This window comes from Annulohypoxylon maeteangense (genome assembly GCF_022496945.1).
Source record: "Annulohypoxylon maeteangense strain CBS 123835 unplaced genomic scaffold GGS22scaffold_7, whole genome shotgun sequence".
Classification (NCBI taxonomy): domain Eukaryota; kingdom Fungi; phylum Ascomycota; class Sordariomycetes; order Xylariales; family Hypoxylaceae; genus Annulohypoxylon; species Annulohypoxylon maeteangense.
Genome location: NW_025953254.1, coordinates 1247045 through 1269177, shown reverse-complemented (window position 1 = coordinate 1269177; position 22133 = coordinate 1247045). Strand labels below are relative to the sequence as shown.

The 22133-nt window shown below is 46.3% G+C and overlaps 7 protein-coding genes across 7 annotated transcripts; 4 read left to right on the top strand and 3 right to left on the bottom strand.

Annotated features, from left to right (window-relative positions):
* The first annotated feature begins 3884 nt into the window (after positions 1-3884).
* On the top strand, positions 3885-5537 carry GGS22DRAFT_162076 (uncharacterized protein). Its single transcript, XM_047961172.1, has 4 exons — positions 3885-4428; positions 4499-4671; positions 4763-5151; positions 5240-5537. Exons 1-4 carry the CDS (start codon positions 4021-4023, stop codon positions 5299-5301), a joined length of 1032 nt encoding a protein of 343 aa, XP_047819653.1. The 5' UTR covers positions 3885-4020; the 3' UTR covers positions 5302-5537.
* A 55-nt stretch (positions 5538-5592) lies between these two features.
* GGS22DRAFT_188105 (uncharacterized protein) lies at positions 5593-6628 on the bottom strand (the record flags this gene model as incomplete). Its single annotated transcript, XM_047964685.1, has 5 exons — positions 5593-5708; positions 5764-6012; positions 6069-6201; positions 6251-6289; positions 6347-6628. 5 exons carry the CDS (start codon positions 6626-6628, stop codon positions 5593-5595), a joined length of 819 nt encoding a protein of 272 aa, XP_047819652.1.
* A 1870-nt stretch (positions 6629-8498) lies between these two features.
* On the top strand, positions 8499-11100 carry GGS22DRAFT_162073 (acetyl-CoA synthetase-like protein). The gene is made up of 2 exons (XM_047961171.1): positions 8499-10646; positions 10710-11100. Exons 1-2 carry the CDS (start codon positions 9027-9029, stop codon positions 10794-10796), a joined length of 1707 nt encoding a protein of 568 aa, XP_047819651.1. The 5' UTR covers positions 8499-9026; the 3' UTR covers positions 10797-11100.
* Positions 11101-11948: 848 nt separating this feature from the next.
* Positions 11949-13214, bottom strand: GGS22DRAFT_162072 (NAD(P)-binding protein). Its single transcript, XM_047961170.1, has one exon. The coding sequence runs from the start codon at positions 12960-12962 to the stop codon at positions 12237-12239; it is 726 nt and encodes a 241-aa protein (XP_047819650.1). The 5' UTR covers positions 12963-13214; the 3' UTR covers positions 11949-12236.
* A 2426-nt stretch (positions 13215-15640) lies between these two features.
* GGS22DRAFT_179510 (uncharacterized protein) lies at positions 15641-16356 on the top strand (the record flags this gene model as incomplete). The annotated part of the gene is made up of 3 exons (XM_047963685.1): positions 15641-15942; positions 15993-16116; positions 16147-16356. 3 exons carry the CDS (start codon positions 15641-15643, stop codon positions 16354-16356), a joined length of 636 nt encoding a protein of 211 aa, XP_047819649.1.
* Positions 16357-16766: 410 nt separating this feature from the next.
* GGS22DRAFT_199978 (fungal-specific transcription factor domain-containing protein) lies at positions 16767-19932 on the top strand. The gene is made up of 3 exons (XM_047966370.1): positions 16767-17451; positions 17504-17884; positions 17947-19932. The coding sequence occupies exons 1-3, from the start codon at positions 16831-16833 to the stop codon at positions 19618-19620; spliced, it is 2676 nt and encodes an 891-aa protein (XP_047819648.1). The 5' UTR covers positions 16767-16830; the 3' UTR covers positions 19621-19932.
* Positions 19933-20072: 140 nt separating this feature from the next.
* GGS22DRAFT_199974 (uncharacterized protein) lies at positions 20073-21975 on the bottom strand (the record flags this gene model as incomplete). Its single annotated transcript, XM_047966369.1, has 6 exons — positions 21473-21975; positions 21385-21404; positions 20715-21333; positions 20329-20652; positions 20166-20276; positions 20073-20084 (listed from the first exon to the last, which is right to left on the bottom strand). The coding sequence occupies exons 1-6, from the start codon at positions 21962-21964 to the stop codon at positions 20073-20075; spliced, it is 1578 nt and encodes a 525-aa protein (XP_047819647.1). The 5' UTR covers positions 21965-21975.
* Positions 21976-22133: the final 158 nt, after the last annotated feature.

The following is a 22133-nucleotide window of genomic DNA, read 5'->3' as shown; positions in this document are numbered from 1 at the left end:
GCTGTTTCAAACTTCTTAGCGGTCCCACAGCAATGAACATGTGGGCTAACAATGGAATGGGAGGAGGAGTTGCTAATGGTGTAGCCGGAGGTCTCAAATTTCCCGGAATGCCTGATGGACAAGCAGCAACAAAGGAGTCTACATCGAATATGAAAGGATGGATTATTCGCGACATAGGATATTTCTATCCCGACTTGGAATCGACCGCGACCGGATCATCTGACGTTGTAACAATTGGGAAGGACACTTTCTGGAAGAATGTCGATTTGTTTGTGGAAGCAGTCAACGCAGCAAAGACAAGCCCCGAACGCATCTCAGTCATTCGTGAGAAATTTCCCCAAATGCTTCGAGCTTAGGCTCTAAATCCATGATCAGGGGCTGGTCCCCTATCTTGTAGTAATGTTATTAATATGCTATCGTCTATCGAGGGTGTGTTGGCTGGTCCCCGTTGAAGGCCATCAATATCGAAAAGTACTGGGTTGGGGTTGCACGCAAAATCTTGATGGGGTTAACTGATTGGGAGAAGCACCTGGGTGACTGAAACCGAATCCCTAATAGATGGATGTTAACTGGATGGCAGCGGAGAAACGAGGCGGCATGGACTGATGGACTGGAGTGGTGTCCAGAAGTAATAAGCTTGGCCAAAATGTAGAGCATCTTATAATTAGATACTACATATCAATTGGCACTGGAACGACTGATATATAGGAGGTTCTTGAGGTGATAGGGCTATCTATAAAATATAGACCGTAAATTTTATATCTGAGGATTGGCTGGTCAACAACAACTACTCGTCGCGTTCCTCTTTAGGTACCTAAGTATCATAAACCAAACTCGTACGTTTTAGATGTCCTTTCTCTTTCATATTTAGATAAGTTTCGCATATCTAAACTTGGTGACATCGAATCCAGACAAATTTGTATGCAACAAATACCAGAGAACAAATACGAGGATGGCGAGGGTAATGCTCATAAGCAATGGCGCCTGGATGGCAGCGCACCACATCAACCAAGCTACCTGCTTAATCAGGACGACGAGTATGATGGGTTCGATGAACTTCAAACAATCGACGCCTTTTCGCATTATTCAGATCTCCCGGATGAGCGGACACCGTGGAAGGCCTACGAAGGAGAGGAAAGTGACAATGATATCATCAATGTATACTGCCCAAGAAAAGTCATACATTTTATTTGCAATTCTAACAACGAAATTAGTGCCCATGACCCTACAGAAGGCGATGTAGGAAACGAACTTATATCGAACACGATCCGACAATCAAACGAAAAGAAACTAACAGATGAAGCCGTGCTTACTGAACCCAAACTATGTGCCGAACAAGCCAAATTAATCGAGATAATTATGGAAGGGCATAATGTCTTCTATACGGGCTCTGCAGGATGTGGAAAATCAACTGTCCTCAAGGCTTTCACCTCTTGTCTAGAGGATTTAGGCAAGACCGTACATATTGTTGCTCCAACAGGACGGGCGGCATTGCAGGTTGGCGGCACTACTACCTGGACATATGCTGGATGGAGCCCATTATCTCAAAAGACACCGCTTGAAGAACTTAGGGAGAGAACTCTAAGCAATGATTGGGTTACGAAGTGCATCGAATCAACGGATGTCCTCGTCATCGACGAAATTAGCATGGTTGAAAATTTCCACTTTGAGCGGCTAAATGAGGTTATGAAAGTAGTTCGGGGTGAAGAGAAAGCCTTCGGAGGAGTTCAACTCGTTGTCACCGGCGACTTCCATCAGCTCCCGCCCGTGAAACCATTCCAGCACTGTTTCAGATGTGGAGCTGAAATGATTAAGGACACCACGAAAAATACCTATACATGTAAAACGCACGGGTCATTTCATGACGAGGACAAGTGGGCTTTCCAAAGTAAAGCTTGGAAGGAATGCAATTTCATTCATTTCCCTTTAAAAAAAATTCACCGGCAGAAGAACGACAAAAAATTCATCAACATCTTGCAGACTATTCGAACCGGGAAGAGGTTGACAAAAAGCCAGATAGGATTACTCGAGAACCACGATTGCGTCGTGGAAGGTGCCACAAAGCTCTATGCGACCAGAGAAGAAGTACGTAGAGTCAATCAGATGGAGTTCGACCGTATCGATGCGGAAACATATACCTATAAATGTCTAGACAACTTTAAGTGGAACGAGGTAGGGCATCCGCGGCTCAAATACAAGGAAAAACTCTCAGAAGACGGCTGTCTGCTAGCACTTAATGATCATCGGTTCGAGCGCTACCTACAGCTCAAGATTGGCGCGCTAGTCGTCTTACTCGTGAATCTGGACTTGAGCCGCGACCTCTGTAACGGCAGCCAGGGCATCGTCTGTGGATTTGAGCCGTTCCATGAACCCAGTTGTATCGAGACCGGGGATGGTAACGGGGAGAAAGAGGCTCAAACGCAACTATTTGAGGATAGGGTAGATAAAAAAGCTTGGCCGATTGTTAAGTTTCACAACGGCGAGACGAGGACCATCTACCCGGATTGTTTTATTCATTGTCTCGGGGATAAGAAGCCGTATAGTATCCTCAGTCGTACCCAGATCCCGCTAGCTCCGGCGTGGGCGATGAGTATCCACAAGAGTCAGTCACTGACACTTAACCGTGTCATAGTCGATCTATCCAGAGCTTGGGAAGATGGTCAAGTCTATGTTGCCCTTTCGAGAGCGACGAGACTAGAAGGTCTCAAAATTGAGGGAGATCTGGGGATCTTGTCGACTCAGAAGGGGATAAACTCGGAGGTGCAAAAGTTCTATAAAGACAACTTTGGGATGTGAAGCTAGCTTTCGGTTGCATGTATTTCGAGTGCTTAGGGCTCAAATGTTGCCCGTGATAAGGACCCTATATGAAGAAGTTTGTAGTGAATTTCAATTGAATTCGGTTTGCGGGGAAGTGAAAAGAGTCAATGCATTGTCTTACTAAGAAGAAAATATTATGTAAGTCATTCATTACCTAAACAGAATTTAGGTAAGATGTTTACGTAACATAGGGCAAAAATGCGAGAACCCCTCCTTACGTAATGAAACTAAAATAATTAGTCAGCAAGAGAAAAGGGGTCTGATAGCTTTTAGTAATCACTAACTACTGTGGAAAGCCTACCTTATAGTATATTGCCTTCTAAGATTTGGAATTCTAGTCTGAGATCTACCCCGGATGGTGAGTGCCGAGCAAGGATCAAATACGTGCATTTATCCGGGAAATAGAACCTGGTATGGCAGGTTAAAGCAGATTACATAAGCACCCCTTTCCACTGTCAGTGCTACGTATTCAGGGGTTGAGCGGAAAAATGAACATTTCGCTAAAATCGTATGCATACACATCTTATTGTCATCTGATTATCGATCTGAGATCCTAGGTATCCTAATGACTTCTCTTCCTCGGGTTATCTGATCCCACGGACTTGCTCCGGAATGATCTTATTAAGGTAGTTTAGGTAAGCTTCCCCGAATATTGTTTTGATTATGAAATAACCATCACACTTGATAGTAGTGTCATAATGCCCGTCAGTATATTACAGAAGACAGAGCAAGCGTGATTCTTGACTACGTCGCCGCATCCCGAAATTTCCACCACTCAAGTTTCCGCGGTTTCCCGCGGCTTGCGTGAACCAACCGCATAATCAGATGTAATCCCAGGAACAACGTGAAATTTCTCCTTACCCACGCCTAAATAGAGAAATCCTATAGCGCGAACTATTCGCGGCTCGTTGTTCCCCACGGCAGGAAAGGACCAGGGGTGATCTCGGCTATATTCTCCATATTAACCGCTCGTCGTCTATACGACGACGCCCTTGACAGAACGGCATCAACATGCAAGACGGAATGAAGTAAAATTGTACAGATCACGGGGTTAATATGAGTTTGCCCGGCTGTATGTTGTAGGGAATTCCCGAGAGCTGGTTTAAATAGAGGAAGAGCCCGCGGCATGGGAGCGAAGCCTTGGAAATCCTTCTTGCTTTGTGTTACGCTACATCGAACCGTCTATCGGCCTCGTCTCTCAAGATGCAGCTGACTATTCACTCGGTCGCCACCGCGGCGCTCCTAGCGTCCGGTGCTCAAGCGCTTCTCCGTTTCTCATGTTCACAGCTAGTCGTCGAGCGTCTTGACCCGCTCGTTACCCCGGGCGTGGTTGGTTCGCCCCACGTCCATCAGATTATTGGTGGTAATGCCTTCAACAGTTCGATGGACTACCCACGAATGGACATCCCTAGCGAGGCTACTTGCACTACCTGCACATTCGCTGAAGACACATCGAACTACTGGACCGCCGTCTTGTACTTCCGTGCCAGGAACGGAACATACAAGCGTGTCCAGCAGATGGCTAACTCGGGCTTCGAGGGCTCCAAGGGCGGTATGACCGTCTACTACACGCCTAGCTACAACAGCGGCAAGGTTACAGCTTTCAAACCTGTATGATATCCCCCAATAAGTATCCAAGAATACTGAGGTAAACCTTAGAGATGCTAACTGCGATGTCCAGGGCTTCCGTATGATCGTCGGAAACCCGACCTACCGAACCGAGGCCGAAGCCAAGAAGTACCGCCAGCTTACCTACACCTGCCTGGAAACCATCCTCACCCGAACTGGGGAGACCATGGACATGCCGAAGAAGGTGTGCAAGATGGGAATCATGGCCAACATTCGCTTCCCGACGTAAGTGTCTCCACCAGCCCCACCCCTCAAAAAAGGGGGCGGGGTTACAACAACCACGAACACGCAACACCAAAATACTAACCACCTCCAGCTGCTGGGATGGCAAGAACCTCGACACACCAGACCACTCCAGCCACGTCTCGTACCCCGCAAGCGGGACCTTCGAGAGCGGCGGCGCCTGCCCATCAACACACCCCGTGAAGATCCCACAGCTATTCTACGAAGTAATCTGGGACACACGACCATTCAACAACCCGAACGACTGGCCGACGGACGGCAGCCAGCCCTTCGTCTGGTCATACGGCGACCCCACGGGATACGGAAACCACGGTGACTACATGTTCGGCTGGAAGGGCGACGCCCTGCAGAAGGCCATGGACCAGAACTGCAATATCGGATGCGCGGCGCTGAAGACGCAGTCGATTTCCCAGGGAAACCAGTGCAGCAAGCAGGTTTCTGTTAAGGAGGATATTGATGGCTGTGAGTGATCCTTCTTTTTTTTCTTTCTCCTTGATTCTATGATGTGCTTGTGTCCGCTTGGTTGCGAAATAGTTCTGACTTCATACAGGGCTTACGGAGCTCCCCGGTGGCATGCCTGTTACTGGTGCTGGTGGCAAGGTTCTGTATTAGGCGAATGGTTGCATGACGGTGGGTTGATGGAAGTAATAGAGATCATAATGAATTCAGTAAAGCGGGCGTCAGAGGCCAGTACTTAGAAGTGCGGTCATTAAGACCGTTTGTGCAGAGCTAGGAAAATGTCCAATTAGTCTACCTGCTTAAAGACCGGGTCCTCTAAGTTTCAACCTCTTGGCATATTTTCGCTATCATATGTTTATGTTTCTTGTCCTAGTTCGCTTGGAATTATGAATGCTAAGATCATTTCGTTGTGCTACCCAATTTCGCCATGTCCCAATGGACTATTCACTGCGGATTGATCGTAGGGTGGGGGTTAAAGATACCTGGAAAGCATCGGGTAGTCTCGGTTGTAGGATCTACGAAAGGCCCAGCATCTTGGATAGAAACTGGAAGCCAAGGGTCTAGATGGCATAAATCAGCTGAGTTACAATAGAAAGGTTCTGAATATCAGCTTACAGCTATAGTTCCAGCCCATCTTCATTAGGAGAACGTCCCATCTCCGAGTAGCAATTTCAGGAGATTTCCGGAGTTCACCCTCGGCGGTAACAGTGCAGTCTCGCAAAATCATGGCGTCCCACGAATGTTTGGGGCTGAATATTTTGGGTCCATGAAGAATCCGAATCTTGTCTGGTCGAGTCGAAAGAATACCCCATGAGACATTGTAACGGGTCATGGCAATGGTAGAAAGCATGATCTTGATATCGACTGTGAGGATGTTAGTTGGGTGCCTGTATGATGAATAGGTAGAAACGAATAGTTACCCCTAATGTGATACTCTTTTAATTCATCAGGATACTTGAGCCATATTAATCTTGGGAAGCCGTAGGCTGTGGCACCACAAGTCGAAATCATCAAATTGCATAAAGCGTTGTTCTCCGAAGTCCAGAACGTTTGCTGGAGGTAGTTATTGGTATGTGGTTTACGCGGTAGAAAGCATACATACTGTCTCGGCGATGTGATCTTCGCCCGCTTTATAATGACACTGTATAGAACATAAGCTTAACCAATCATCGCAAGATAGTATGCTTCAGAATCGTACAATCTTGGCTAGATGACAACTCCCATTGAGCCTTGAGTAATCGATGAAGTCGGCAGAAGGGCCAAAGAGGAGTGTGCTATCCCTGATATCAAAGGAACTTCCCACCCAGAGGTGTGGATAGCGCCTCAACTTATGTCTCATCTTGCGGAGTATCCGACCTTCGCTCATGGGGGCGGGAACGGCAGGTTGGGCTTCGTCTACTGTATCTTCTCCCTCTACCGTCCCGGAACTTTCATCATATTCGGGCTGGTTGGATTCTCTTATCGTCTGTAGTAGAGACATTTTGATTTCGATATGAGGTGGTGTGAATATATTGATTAACAGCCCTGGAGGATATTTCTTTTTATACAGTGCGACTGTATCTCGAGTGGTAATTAAACGTGGGAGGTCAAAAAATATGATTATCGGGATGGGATGGATGTCTAAATTTTGTTGTGAATTCAAAAGATCGGAATTGGTAGGTAGGTACCTATCTACCTAGTAGTTTTACCACTTCACCTTCCCAGTATTATCTCCCTTTTTTGGCTACACCCCTAGCTCCCAAGAAAGTGCGTGTCAGGACGAGACCGGGTCATGGATTCCTCAGTGCCCAGGCGTATTATGGTTCAACCTGTAATAACCTAAGATTGAAGGTATAGGCAGGTGCAACCATAACACATCATCTTCCCTAAAATTACCTAGGTAGCGTCTACTAGGTACACGTAGTCGGGAGCAACATAAGACTAAATACTTAAGAAACGCTCTGAAGATCCTAATGTGAGTTGCGTAAGTAGGTAGGTATTGATCGTGCCAATTAGGTATATGTAGCTACCCAGGTAACTATTATGGCATCGTTTTAAATATCTCACGAAGTGTTCAAGTCAGGCATAGGTACTAATTTATAATAAGAATTACCTCTGGTTACCTATTATAAGATAATGTTGCTTGGATATCAACACTCGTCCTAACCCTAACCCTAACCCTAACCCTAGCCCTTGCGAGATTCCGATATCAAGCGCGTTAAACGTTATGTTATATAGGTACTTCCTTTGTACCCCTATGTAGATCTAGAAATCGCAATCCCATATGCTATAGGATGAAGAAGCAATATTTAGCTCGAATAGGTCTCATCTTCAACCACACCAACCAGTGAACTAGGTAATCTAACGTAATATTTAGCTATATTCCTAATGATAAGCGATGCGTTGGCTACACTTGCAGTATCTTGAGACTAACTGTAGCGGTGTATAGCGCAAGAAACAATAGATAGAGCTGCTAGCCGAATAGGTGTGGTAACAAGCGAAGCTGAAGCTGAACAAGCGAGATGGCAAGGATTAATTGTCCATGGCTTGTGCGATGACAGGGGTCGAAGAGAAGGTGTAGCGAGACATGACACCGAACAAATCTAGAACGAAAAAAACGTGATGCCAAGAAGGAATAAAAATGATTACACCCGAGATGGTCGTTGCAATCCTTAGTTATTCGTACTACGTTGTTTAGGTTACTGTATTTGTCTTTTATGAACCCCTATTACACCCGTGACGATGGGCACGGACTATGGTCAGCTTATCATCGCGGTTCCGTGTCAGCTTGTAAGATCCAAATCCAATGTCCGAAATTTTGACGATTAGCGTGCGACAGTTCCCTAAACCTTACCGACACCAAACCGAATTTTTTCGAATATTTCAAATTAGACTGTAGTTGAATAGTTTCTTATATTGCGTACGTAATTCCGATAGAATATGTTGTACTACGTGGAGTATAGCTATTAGACACAAACCAGTCTTTAGATCCCGCCTGTGTTAGGTTGCACGTAATCGTCGCAGCAGGCGCGATGGTCGGAGATCCACCTGTACGTTAAATAAACTTCAGCCGCTAAGACTGCTAGGGCGCTGCTGGGAAGTACGTACCTCTAACTAAACTTCCAAGTTCAAAGTTTCAATGTTCCTTTCGAATATTTATCACATTAATCTTTAAATTATTGGATTTTGATCACTATGAGTCGCAGTCTTGGTGTCAAGAGAGAAGCCCGGAGTTAAGGCAAAAAAGATGCCCCGACCACCCGGCTTTTCCACATCATACATCCTAGATGTCAGAAAGAGGATAAAGCCTCGGCTCTTGAGGAACCCTGCTTTGTTTTTTATTCTCTTCTCCGCATAATCTTGAGTTGCATCTCCCATTGTGATTTGCGGGGATAGCGACCCCCAATGATACTTCATGGCTTATTCGTTCATTCGTCGCAGCCACTTGGCTTGATGCTCCAGGTACGCAGGTAGGTAAAGGGTCTAGGACCAATGAGAGAGCTCACATAGCGAAGGGGAGTTCTCAACGTTGCCTACTACCAGCTGCCTGCTTGGTCACGGATACGGTAGGAAACACGGCAAGCCCGCACCGCACCCGAGCTACTGAGACGGGCTCCGCACTGTGACGTTAGGATTTTGATGGAGCAGCTCGCGTCTATTCACCCTTTTCAGTGAGCATCCTACTTCGTTTTCAATTTGTTATCTCCCATCTCAGAGAATTGTCAAACTCTTGGAAAGTTTGTAGGCAAATAACGACTGCGACGACATCAATTTTATCTTCTGTCGCGACTAAGGTTCTGATCGATATTAAGTGGCTTAAGAGGCTTAATAAGGACCCTAGCTTTTTACCACTCCCAGATCTGATTCACGCTCCCACCAAAACCAATTTCATCCCAACAATGACAATTGAATCAAGATGGTCGACTCCAATACCCAACTGCTCGTTGCAGAAATGGGTATTCGGGTCTTCATTCGAACCTCTCCTAGATACTCCTCAATTTGTCGACGCTGATCGCCCGGAGACACACTTCCTTACACAATCCGATTATCGTCTGTGGTCGAAGCGATTGGCCTTGGGATTGATGCGAGCGGGCTTAAAACCAGATGACCGCGTTCTGCTTTTCTCTGGAAATTCATTTTTCACCCCAGTGGTTTTCATGGGCGTTCTTATGGCAGGAGGCGTTTTCACTGGCGCTAATCCGAGCTTTGTTGCACGGGAACTTGCTTATCAGGTGAAAGATAGTGGCGCTTCATTTCTAATAGCTAGCGAAACCAGCATCGAGATTGCGGTAGAAGCCGCAGCTCAAGTGGGCCTACCGAGAAGTCGAGTGTATAGCTTCGATGCGACGGCGCTTGACCCGGAACTGGGCAAGGCACGTCTCGGCATCCAGCACTGGACAACTCTCCTTGCCTCGCCAGAAGACGCGTCTAAATTCGACTGGATTGAGCCGACTAAATCGAGCGAGAAAATATGTGCCCTCAACTATAGCTCAGGAACAACAGGCGTGCCGAAAGGTGTCGAAATAACGCACTACTCCTATGTGGCGAACGGGGTTCAGGTAAACTTCATGGAACGGTTAGATTCTCTGTATGAAGAAAAGAAGAAGCGGGCCCGCCGATTGGGCTTTTTACCACTGTACCATGCGTACGGGCAGACGTACTTCATCAGCATTTACCCGAGAGAGGGCGTCCCGGTCTACATCATGTCCTCATTCAATTTTGAGAAGATGCTACAACATATTCAGAAGTTCCGCATCGACATTCTCATAGCCGTGCCACCCATCTTAGTCGCACTCGCTAAGAGTCCCCTCAGCCGTAAGTATGACCTCAGTAGCGTCGAGATTATTGGTAGCGGTGCTGCGCCACTCGGGAGCGAACTTAGCGACGAGGTCGTTAAGCTGTGGCCACCAGGTGCTGTAAAGCTACGCCAGGGTTGGGGCATGACTGAGTTGACGTGCAGCTGCACATCGTTTCACCCCGAAGACAAGAATAGGTCTGCAGCTGTTGGTGAGCTGGTACCGAATTGTAAAGGGCGAATTATGAAGATCGATGGTTCGGGGGAGATCACCAAAGCGAAAGAGGCGGGCGAGGTATGGATTAGCGGACCAACTCTCTTGAAAGGTTATTGGAATAAGCCTGAAGCGACCGCAGATTCCGTCCATGTCGACCCGGATGGCACCCGTTGGATGAAGACCGGAGACGTTGGATATATAGACAAATACGAGCCAGGAGGGCTTCTGTACATTGTCGACCGCATCAAGGAACTCATTAAAGTGAAAGCCAACCAGGTTGCACCCGCTGAGCTAGAAGGTGTACTTTTAGACAATAAGGGCATCAGTGACGTAGCCGTTGTGGGCGTTACAATTAACGGTGAAGAGGCGCCGCGCGCGTACGTTGTTGCGAATCCCGACGTGAAGCAGACAGAACAAGAGATTGCCAAATGGATGGAATCTAGAGTAGTCAAGTACAAGTGGCTGCGTGGCGGTGTCAAATTCGTCGACTCTATTCCTAAGAATCCGGTAAGTCCGACAACACCAGCCAGATCATATATGTCGGTGAGAAGCTAACAAGAGACTCATTAGTCCGGCAAGATTCTTCGTAAAATCCTCAGAGACCAGGCGGCCAAAGAAGTTGGAGACAGGAAGCCGAGTTCGACGAAGCTGGCTTAAGTTAGAACAAGTAGAGAGAGGGCTTAGAGAAGTTGGGTCCTAATTGTTTTTCTTCTAGCGAGGCGCGAATGTCCGGCAATAAGCTGCGATCTCATTTCGACGGCGCATATGAGTTTCTTGGTGTTAGCATTATCTAATGAGATTCAAGCAACCAGAATATGAAGTATCTAGGTTGGGATGTCGATAACCTTTAACATGCAGCCTCTGTATATACTGATGCTGGGGTCTGTAATTTGATTCTTGTGTACCTAGTATCCCGTGGACTAATATGGGGGACTTCCGAATGCTGCCCTCTGTGACACAAGATGTTACCCACGCGAAATCGAGTGAAATGAGAAACGAGCCCTTTAATACGTCCTTCGCACGAACCATCCCCTCATTATGTTAGCCGTAAGTTCTGTTTGCTACCAACGCAATCAGTCCGTAAGCGTACTCGGTAAAATTTCTCGTTATCGTTAACATTTTTCATTTTATCGTTAGATATTTAAACTAAATTTATCCGCGGGAATTATTAAAGCCCGTTCGTTTAACTTTGTAAAAAAAAGAAAATTCCTTGGATATTTCTTAAAAAGGTAAAAAATAAAAATAATAAGTAATAAATCGATATTTCGTACGAAATTATATAATAAGTATTAAAAATATAAGTTTATTTATATAATATTAAGTGCGAAATATTATAATTTTAATAATAAATTTTTAAAAATTAAATTATTAATTAATTATATAAATAAATAATAAAATTATCGTTAATTTTAATAAAGTAATTTTTATTAAAAATTATTTTAATTAAAAATATTATACGTTTTAATTAATTAATAATTATAATTAAATTTATAATATAATAAAGTTTTTATATTAATAATACTTTTTTTCGTATTAAAATTATTATATAAACGTATATATTTTTAATGTTTATTTTTTTAATTAAATAAAATTTTCGATTTAAAATTATAAGTAATTTTTTTTAAAAAATTAAAATTTAATTAAATAAATTAATATTAAAAATATATATATATATATAATTATTTATATATAAAATAAAATATTATTAATATAAAAATTTTATTATATTATTATAATTATTACGAAAAATTATTTTAATTATAATAATTTTAAAAACTAATTAATTTAATTAATTTTAAATATAATAATATTATATATATACTTTTATAACTAAATTTATATGCGAATACATATATCCCACGTTTAAATAATTCATTTTAATATATTACTATATACTTCTTTAATAATTTCCGTACATTTTATTACTATATTTAGAATAGCGTTTCGAATTTCCGAAAAAAAATCTTTTTTTTGCAAAGATGTACGAATGGGCCTCCACAAGAGTGGAAACCACCATCCCTCTTCCCATTACAAAAAGAAAAGATCGAAATCTTCTAAGTTACCAAATTGGAATGCACACCACTGTAGCTCTCCTGTCTAGTAAGTAATCGTAGCCGTCTTATTCAAAAACCTCTCCTCCCTCCGCGCAACCAAGTTCCTCGCGACCCACTTCCCCGCGTCCTCCCGCGAGATCGTGTACCCGATCGCCTTCGTCTCAACCCCCTTCGCCGGGTCCTCAATCCCCACCCGGATCTCCCTCTCCGTCTCCCCATCCGTCAACAGACTCGCTCGCACCACCGTGTATTCCTCCCCGCTGGACGCGAGCTTGTCTTCCATCGCTCGCTTGTCTAGGTGCGGTACTTTCAGCACGATGCTGTAGAAGGGCGTCACAGCGACCGGTGTGTCCCGCCCGAAGCGCGACATCCCGGTTGTGCTGAATGCGGTTATGTGTGGACGTCCTACTACGCCTGACTTGCGCAGAGTGGTGAGTGCGGAGAGCAGGGTTTCTATGCCCTTCTCGCATACGTGGGCGTCGTCGAGGGTCATTTTACTCCAGATGAAGGCGCCGCCGATTGTGGAAACGATTGCGTCTACGAGGGTCGTTTCTGATGCCTTAAGACACCGCGATACGGCTGCGATGTCATGCGCGTTGCCTTGCACGATTGTGAGGTTAGGCGTCTTCTCGAGGTCGAAGATGGCGCTGAGTTTGGCGGGGTTGCGGCACAGCGCGATGCAGGAGTGGCCTGCGGCGAGACAGGTCTTTAGGGCGCCTAGACCCACGCCGGTGCTAGCGCCGAAGAATGCGACTGTTTTTTGCGTCATGGTGAGGGCGAATTGGTATTTTATTTTCTTCTAATTCTTTTATATTGGGAAGAGGGATTTGGGTGGAATGTATGGTATCTTGGCATCGTGATCTCTTCAACGCCAAGGTCGAATACATGGATCTTATACATTCATACTCCTAGGGGTAATGACTCTTGCTAATTGTCACAGTCGGTCATAATGATTGGATCCACGATGTCGCTAAGAAACCGCTTCCTTTGCGGCAGGTTTTCGCTCTTTTTTCGCTACAGGGGCCGCTAGCTCGGGGTGCGATTCCCCCGGCTTGATTTTTAGTGCCCGGGACCTAGCTTGATTCGGGTGATACAGTAGAGCCCAGCTGAGGCTATAGAGTCAGCTTCCCACTCCACAGTACCCCTTTTCGTATACAAATCGCGAGATAGTTGCAAGGATTGGCAATTCTCACCTAAGAATCCCGAGAGACCTGCATCCTTGCATCTGTCTATTCGTATGGTTGGATATGCAGATGCAATCTTATCATACCAAGGCTTCCAAATCGCAATCGAGCTATCGTAGCTTCAATATTGGAAATCGTGGTTTAAGGCTTGGCGCGTCTATGGCAGGTTGTGCTAAGAGTAGTCCCGTTCAACGGGCACCCAAATGCATCACGTGACCACCCTCAACCTCAACACTGTCATGCGATAATCTTCAACATAAATCCAACGGGAATTCTCGTAAATCGCTTAGGAATCAGTCGTATCGAATGATATATAGTCGCTATAATATTTATGAATTTGAATTCCAGTATCGCTTGATATGAAAAGCCGCGTCACCACGTTGCAGATGATATTTCATTATTTATCTTGTGCAGGCGTCTTAATGAGGTAGTAATAGCTTTATCCCATCATCATAGACTGGTTCAATATATGTGACGACCACGATTGTAGGATAGTAATGTGAAATAAAATGGACTAAGATCTTTAATTGTAAATGTGTTAAACGTCGAAAGTGGTCACAAGAAAAAAAAAGGCCAAAAAGACAAAAAAGCTCAGCCGGAAGACGGAGGCGGTGGTCCTTGAACCTCCAGCCTCTCCGCGTCACCGACGGGAAGTCTTGGCAGCCTACGAAAAACCCCATCTCGCCCGGCAAGGATTTTTACTGACCTACTCTCTCTACCGTGAAGTCACAGGGGCCCTCTGCTTAACTCCACGATGAAAGGCACTTGTGGTCCATGCTTTACCCATACATTATTATATTATTTAACCCTTAGATCGCAAGTGCACAGTTCGGTGTGGGTCCTAGGGGTGAGTCAGGGTTGCTTGGGAAACAGTATGATCAGGCCTGATATCTTTCAATACTAGGCAAACAGCACAGAATAGCTAGAGGCACCTTTTCCCATTTCATCGTGCGTACTATTTCCTACTCATTGATTCTAGCTTTGCTCGAACAACATCATATGCCTCAACCATGCCTCGTACCTATCTAGCCTAATCGCATGGGTTTACGATAATTGATACGATTCTTACTCAAACATTTCCCCAAAATCTATATCTCGTAGCACGAGTACGTTCGAATACTAGTTGTAGCGTATGTGCTCTTCCTGCCAGTAAGTCATTCTCTAGCGATCTCCTTGTTCTAACTACAAATATCATCAGTCGATTGACTCGTGTCACCAGTCTCTGAGACGTAGTTCTTCTGCTCAGCTCTCTTCATTTGCCAATTTACATGCGCATTCCCTTCCACCATCTTGGATACCTCGACCGCACCGACTAGGTCCTGGCGAGGTTTATTTAAGACACTATACAAGAATCATCGCCAACTCACGGTCGACGTCAATGGTGTGTCGTTTGAAATCCGGGGCGTCTCGAGCCCTAGAATGGAGATGCGAGTCTTGCCAACTATGCACTAGAAGATGCCAGATGGTATTGGATCAACTGGCGAGAGACGCTCCAGACGACCCGGGCGATAAGGTCACCGAGCCGATACCAGTTTCAGATAATATCCGGACAACCTCTATGCAGTGCGCCCAACCTAGAGAACGTAGTCATCCACACCTACTCGAGATAAAACGCCCAACAGATTACCGCCTTATCCAAGTCCACCACTCTAGTGTTTTCGTTCATAACAATAAGTTCGTTAGCGGCAACTACTAGAATAAGACCGACCCCTTTTCTGCTTACGTAAGGAGGCGTAATGCAGTGCTGTGAGTGGAATCCGACAGTCTTCGGGAGCGACTACAGTGACTTTGATGATAGGTACCTACCTAGGTAACACAGAGCTACAGACGCCAGATTCAATTATCCAAATTCCGCCGTAGAGAGCCGCATGCCCAAGCATACGGGTCGGTTCGACGTTGGTTCTCGCATTCTAGGATCTCTGCTTATTAATGAACTTCGAATGCCAAGCGCTTACCTAATTTGGGCGGATTGAGTTACCTTAGCTAATACCTGATCCGATTGGAACGATAGTTCCGCGATGCGAAGGAGTTGGTTACGACTTTCTTGCAAGATTTACTAGGAGTAATGTTACCCGGAAGACATAATATTTTGTTAACAATCCGATTCAATTCCTGGACTCCAAGGGGTGCGGTCGCCCTGGGATTAGGTAAGTGGCTTCCGCCCGTTACACAGCCCTAACTCGTTTGACTGAGCCGAACCCCCTTTCCCTTTCCTTTTTTTGCGGAAAGCGCAGCACTCGAATCTTCCCAGCCTCTCCCCAAAATGCCCAAATCGCTCGGCAGCATTGCATCGCATCGCACCTGTGACCCCTCGGCCGTCAATACCGTACATCTTACCTCACATAGCGATCCGTCCATACCTCTCGTTAGCGTCTTCTCACCCTTTATATGGAGTCGCACAGACCCGCCCTACGATCAACGGCAGCACCCGCCGCGTCCGCGCCCGTCATTACAGGTGTACTACACAGCCCCTGAAGCGGGCGACCCCGCATATCTAGAATTGGCCGCTCGCACTCTAGAGACGGAGATACTCAACGAACGCCACCAGGGGAAAGATCCCGATGAGTGCGATCGATTGGATGTCTATGGGATGCCGTTTCGGGGATCAGATGGAGACTTGCAGACTTGATACATGCATGCATAGAGCACCAACAATGCGAGATCGCTGCCCGGTCCCAGGACAAGGGTTGGTACATCCAGCGCTATGACGTCGGCGGCAGTCAGTGGCGGAGGGCGTTGGTCATCGCGAGAAACCCGCAGGGATGGTAGTGGGTGGGGCAGGACGAGAAGGAGAGGAGAGATGTTGGTCTGAGCATAGTATTTTTTGATTTGGTCAATCGCGAAGAAAGCGACGAACCCGAACCCAGACCGATATACTTGGATCACAGGGCTGAATCGGTAGAGATGGAGGACGTCTTAATCAGAGAACTCAAGGCGGAGCTAAATTGGCAACACAGTGCCTCACAATTTGAGGAATAAGAAGTTAACCATGTCCGGTTTCTCCGAAGCCTGTGGCGCTCATCCATTCTAGCACTCCCCCAACATTGTATTTCCCTTGAACTCAACATAAGGGTACCTTTGAGAAAGAACGGTGAAAGATGAATACTAGAAGATACCTACGATGAAGCACGGAGAGTACATGAATTTACATACAAATTTACGTATGAAAGGATGTACTTTTAATATGGAAAGAAAGCGCCGTTGGTACACCGGTCAAGTTTCGCTAATTTCTCGCTGCAGGTGCGGCTGAATCGGGGCGTAATTCCCCCGGCTTTCTATGCCAGCGCCCGGGCGCTAGCCCCTATTTGGAAAATTCTTGCTTACGGGACCCACTAGCAGGCATCTAGATTCGCGAAGTCGATTGCATATTCACACCAAATCAACATTCTTGTGACACTAAGGAGATATCCATTTCACCCTATAAGAAGCTAAGCCACCCTTGGGAAATAGAGAATGTCACAGGTCCCGGCCGTAGCCATCTCGGCAGCGACTCCGGGTGTTTCGAGCGGGGTGGGTCTGGAAGTCCCTGATTCGGCTTCGCCCCCCGAGAAACACGCGAGCGCGGGTACCTCACCACGTGGGGGGACAGCATCTTCACCATCTGGTGGGGTGAAACTGCGTAGCTGTGTTACGTGCCGGACTCGTAAAGTGCGATGCGACAAATTGTCACCGTGTTCGAACTGTCGTCGCGCAAAAATCCCTTGCGTTTTCCCAAACTTGGATAAGCCACCGCGATGGGCTCGCCGGCTCGAGCGAATCGCGAATAGTGCTAAGGCGGCACAGGAAAGCGATCCTAGCGTGAATCAAGTAATGGATAGACTACGGAGTCTCGAGGGTCTTGTCAAGGAGTTGACTGGTCAGTTAGAACAGGCGAACGCTGGTGTCCGCGGCTCGCCTTCGGCCAACTCTCCCGAGCACCTGGGGCACGACCGGGATGTTAGTCACCAAATCGAGCCAGAGTTATCAGTAGAGAATATGTCGAAGGTGCAGTCGTCGTTTGGTCGCTTGGTTCTCGGGGATGCTGGCCAAAGCCGTTATGTTAGTAGCGGTTTTTGGTCACGCGTCAATGACGAGGTGAGGCGATGCATATCACGTGCCTTCATCTGAGTAACTAATCTGGATGTAGCTACATGGCCTGAAAATGGATACAGAAGGCCTGGCTGGCGGGGACTATGATAGCTCTGGAGATGAGGACTCCCCGGGAAAGACTCCCTCAACACAAGAGCTAGACAGGACACCTTCAGAACGCCATGCGTTTCTCTTCCGGAATAATCTCAATTCACCATCGCAAGACCTGCGTGAATTCCACCCCTTACCTTCTCAGATTCCCTTCCTACTCAATGTCTTCTCCGAAAATGTTAACATCATGGTTCGCATCGTTCACATTCCTACTGTTTACAAGATGGTACAGGATGCTGGTAGTAACTTATCATCCTTAACACCGGCAAATGAGGCTTTGATGTTTGCGATCTATTATGCCTCCGTAACTTCAATGGAAGAAGATGATGTAGGTTCCTCCCAATTTTGATAACAGGAATTTGATGCTTATATCTCTTGCGTTCGCTCCAGATCATAGCGAATTTCGGTTCTACTAAGCCAGAGCTCAATCTCAAATATCGTCTCGGCCTGGAATACGCACTAGCAAAGGCAGACTTCCTTAACGTCCCAGATATAATCCTTCTCCAAGCTTTCGTCATATTTTTATTCCTACTTCGTCGCCATGACAGCCCACGATTCGTATGGATGATGACAGGACTTGCCATTAGGATGGGACAAGCTCTTGGTTTACAACGCGACGGCAGCCGCTTCCCGAATCTCACGCCATACGAGGTCGAGATGCGACGGAGAGTGTGGTGGGCACTATGTGCCGTGGACGTGAGGGCTTCCGAAGACCAGGGCACGGATCTTACCATCACCCAAGGCAGCTTCGACACGAGATTCCCCCTAAACATCAACGATTCCGATATTAATCCCGAGACAAAGGAAACCCCCAAGGAGCGCGAAGGACTAACCGACATGACATTTTCCATCGTATTCTCAGGCCAAACTAGTGTAACGCAGAAACTGATGGCCCTAAGCCTCAAAGACGGGACATCGCGTCTAGACGAGCAGACGCGGCTCATAAACGAATTCTACGAACAGCTAAAACGAACATACCTACAGTACTCCCACGACACCAGCAACATCGGGTACTGGGTAACCGTAACCGTAACCCGCCTCCTCGTCGCAAAGATGAGCTTAATAATCTACTTCCCCGTGCTCTTCTGCCCGCACGAGCACCCCTCAGACACAGAGTCCCTACGCGCGAAACTCTTCGTCGCAGCCGTCGAAGTCGCAGAGTACAACCACGCGCTGAACGCCGAGCTCGCCTGCCGCAACTGGCGCTGGATCTTCCAGACCTACACCCACTGGTACGCCATCGTCTACATGCTCATCGAGGCCTCCCGCCGCCCCTGGTCCCCTGCCGTCGAACGCGCTTGGGTCGCCCTCCACAGCCGCTGGCTTATTCCCGCCCGCCATGCTGACCCTGCTGCTAACCAGAACATCCGCTTCTGGGTCCCCCTTCGCAAACTCTTGGCTAAGGCGCGCCGACACCGTGATGAGGAGGTTCGCAGGTTGAGGAATGATGGCGAGGCTGCGCGCGTGTTGGAAAGGGTTGATTGCGCTGCTCAGCATCCGGCGAGTTCTGGCCCGTTTCCGGGTGCGGATGGTGCGGAGAGTTTTCGCGAGAGATGGAGGAGGTTGGTGGGGTTGGAGGGGCCGGGGGTGGGTGGGATGGCGGGTTTTGCGCAGACGGCGGAAGCTGGCGCACTAGGTTTCGGTGCTGTTTCTCAGCATGATACGGGAATATTGGGATTGCAGCAGGATTTTGAATCGTCTTATCTTCAACACGGCATTTCGCAAGACGGAGAAGTCGCAGTAAAGCATATCCCAAGCCAAACTAGTCCAGGACTGAACCTAACCATGCCTACGGAGGCTCCTACTCAAATCGAAGCAGGGCTGCAACATGCTGGCTCGTCGTATAGCCCCTTCGCATCGGGACCCACGGATTTAGGCCCGGGCTTTGGGGCTTGGCTGTGGGCCGATGCTGACCCCTCAGTTGACGTGTTTGCGAATATTGATGCTGGGGCTGCGGACTTCAATATGGAGCTAGACGGCGAGATTGACTGGAATAATTGGATCGAATCGGCTAAGGGCATGGAGTTATCGGGAGAGCAACCGCCGGCGGACGGATGGGCTTGATTTATGGCATTTCTCCTTTTTTGGATTGGGGGGGAGAGGGGTCACAATGCGGGATACCTAGAACATGGGCTAGGTCCTCGACATAATTCCTCGCTAATGGCATGTATATGTTGCCTAGATTAGGACTTTTTGGACTGCGACAATGCGACGTGAATCCAGGACGAGGACATGAAGGTATTTGTTCATTTTTGCCTGGTTATCTAGGTGCCTAGGTACTAAAGCGATCTCGAACCCAGCCCTTCAACCTGTTCAATCTATGATATATAGAAATGAGCGCTCCCTCCCATGTATTGAATATAGCATGTATGACTATTTGAGATCTATCCGAGTTAAAAGACCTCCGGGAGCTTTCCACGCTGAAGTACCCAACAGCGAATAAGGAGGCGATGTAAGTGAGTAGCGGTATAATAACGAAGGTACTTATAAAGGAAGTCATAGATGATCCACTGTTATCACCTGAAGAACTATTGAAAACGGGCAGAGCCCAAAATGTCTGATATCGCGTAAGTTGATGAAACTCCTAAAAGACTCGATGAGGTACTCACAGCCATGAATCCTAGGGGGGTGTAAATTACAGTCACTACTGTAAAGACGTATATCGCCCGATTGAGAGCCATTCCTTTGTTTGCATCGCGAATAGAAGTAGCGTTGAAAAGCTAGAGAGGTTGTGAGTAATTTGTTTCAAACCACATAAAATTGGATTCTTACCCCATCCCTAAGGTCTTTCACATCTTGCGTTCTCCGATTTACACGGTCAATGAGCCCTTTAGCCCGTGTATCTATATCGGAGATGACAGTATCCCAATTCTTCTCGATCATTCGCAACTCTCGCTTATCAAGATGAAACCCCAGATTGTTTCTATTCTTGAGCCATTCCTGTCGTATTGCCTTAAGATCGATCACGCTCTCTTCGATCCAATCATTTATGACGCGTAGTAATTGATGGACATTGAAATATAATCTTGATAGCTGGAACGAATTGTCAAACATCAACCTATCCCAGCCCGCCTCTTGGTCATCAAAATAAGCAAGCTATGTCAGTACCTAGCATTAGTTATAAGCTATCTTAAATTCTTGACGGCATTTATACCCACCTTAACGCGGACAGTTTGATCAATCTTGTCCAGGGTACCTATCCAGCCTTGCTCCCAGCGACTAAACATGATTAATATGATAGTTTGGAATTGAGCAATCCAGATGCCCTTGCCGCAGGGAAGTATTCCATTTTGTCGCCATATTTCCTCGTTTGGAATAGATTCGGATTGCATACGCGTGTTCTTTTTATCGCAGTCGTACGTTAATAGTAAGGTATATGCAACTTTATCACTAAGCTGCTCGACACGAAGATGTAATACTGCTCTTCGTTCATTGAATCTAAAATACATCCTCCTTCCGATAGTAGAACGGGGCGTGGTTAAGTCAACAAATTCTCTGTTGAGTAATAAACCAGTGGAAGTGGCCGTAGGGGTTCCCCAATGTCGAGGCCACTCTTCACACCAATGTAGATTGTATGTCATCTCAAAGTGGTGGTTCTCAATGCATATGCTTTCGCGACTACTTGCAAGGCAGTCCCAAGGGACTGCAATAGTTCGAAGAAGCGTTGGGTTAATTCGGTTTTTAGATGCTGGCTTTCTAAGCCAGTTACAAAGTCTTATGAGTGTAGGCAAAGCCATAATCGAGTTTTTGTCATCGTCGAGGCCATTGTCATTGAAGCTAGAACATCATTAGTTAATAAATTTCCAGAGTTCACTCTAAAGTCAATACATGATTCTCCCAATATTTCCCTAAGCATCGAATTAGCCATGCATGACCTATCATCTCGAGAACTTCACTACTCGCTGCAATCACTTACATCGCTACATTGAACGGGATATCCTGAAAAATTAGGTTCACCGTAAGATTTCTCTACATAACCAATGTGATTCGGCCATTGGCTTTTAATGGATTGTGTTATATGGGATGATTCGATAAACATCGAACGTTCCTTGACTGCGATTCGCAATCCCTCAATACGAAACGTAATATCTATTAATGGGTCAAATTCGAAGCACAAAGTGTCTTGATCCCGAGAAAGAAGATAAATAAGACTGCCAGCAATGCTTAAAACGAAGTCGATGAATGCTTTTCGCATCTCTTTCAGTAGAACCTGATCCAAGACATGGTCACTTAGCCATTGATCCAAATTTGGCATCAAGAGGGTGGAAGTTTCTGGGCCTGTGACAATATCTGCGTCATTATTCTCAATATAAGTTTCCGTTTGATGATTTTGAATTTCTAGGAAAGTATTCAATTTAGTCAATGTTACTTGCAATTCCCGCAAAGTGTCTTCTAGGCTTTCTGCCATGGTGATTAGGTAGTCTGACTGTCGATAATTAGTTGGATGATTGAACTTGGAAGTTGATATTTAGTCACAATACGAGAGTAATATATTGGGTATCAACATATTTTTGATGGAAGATCTTTACAAGTTGTGTTCAATCTACATTGGTCGTGTAGTTGAACTATTCTAGGAC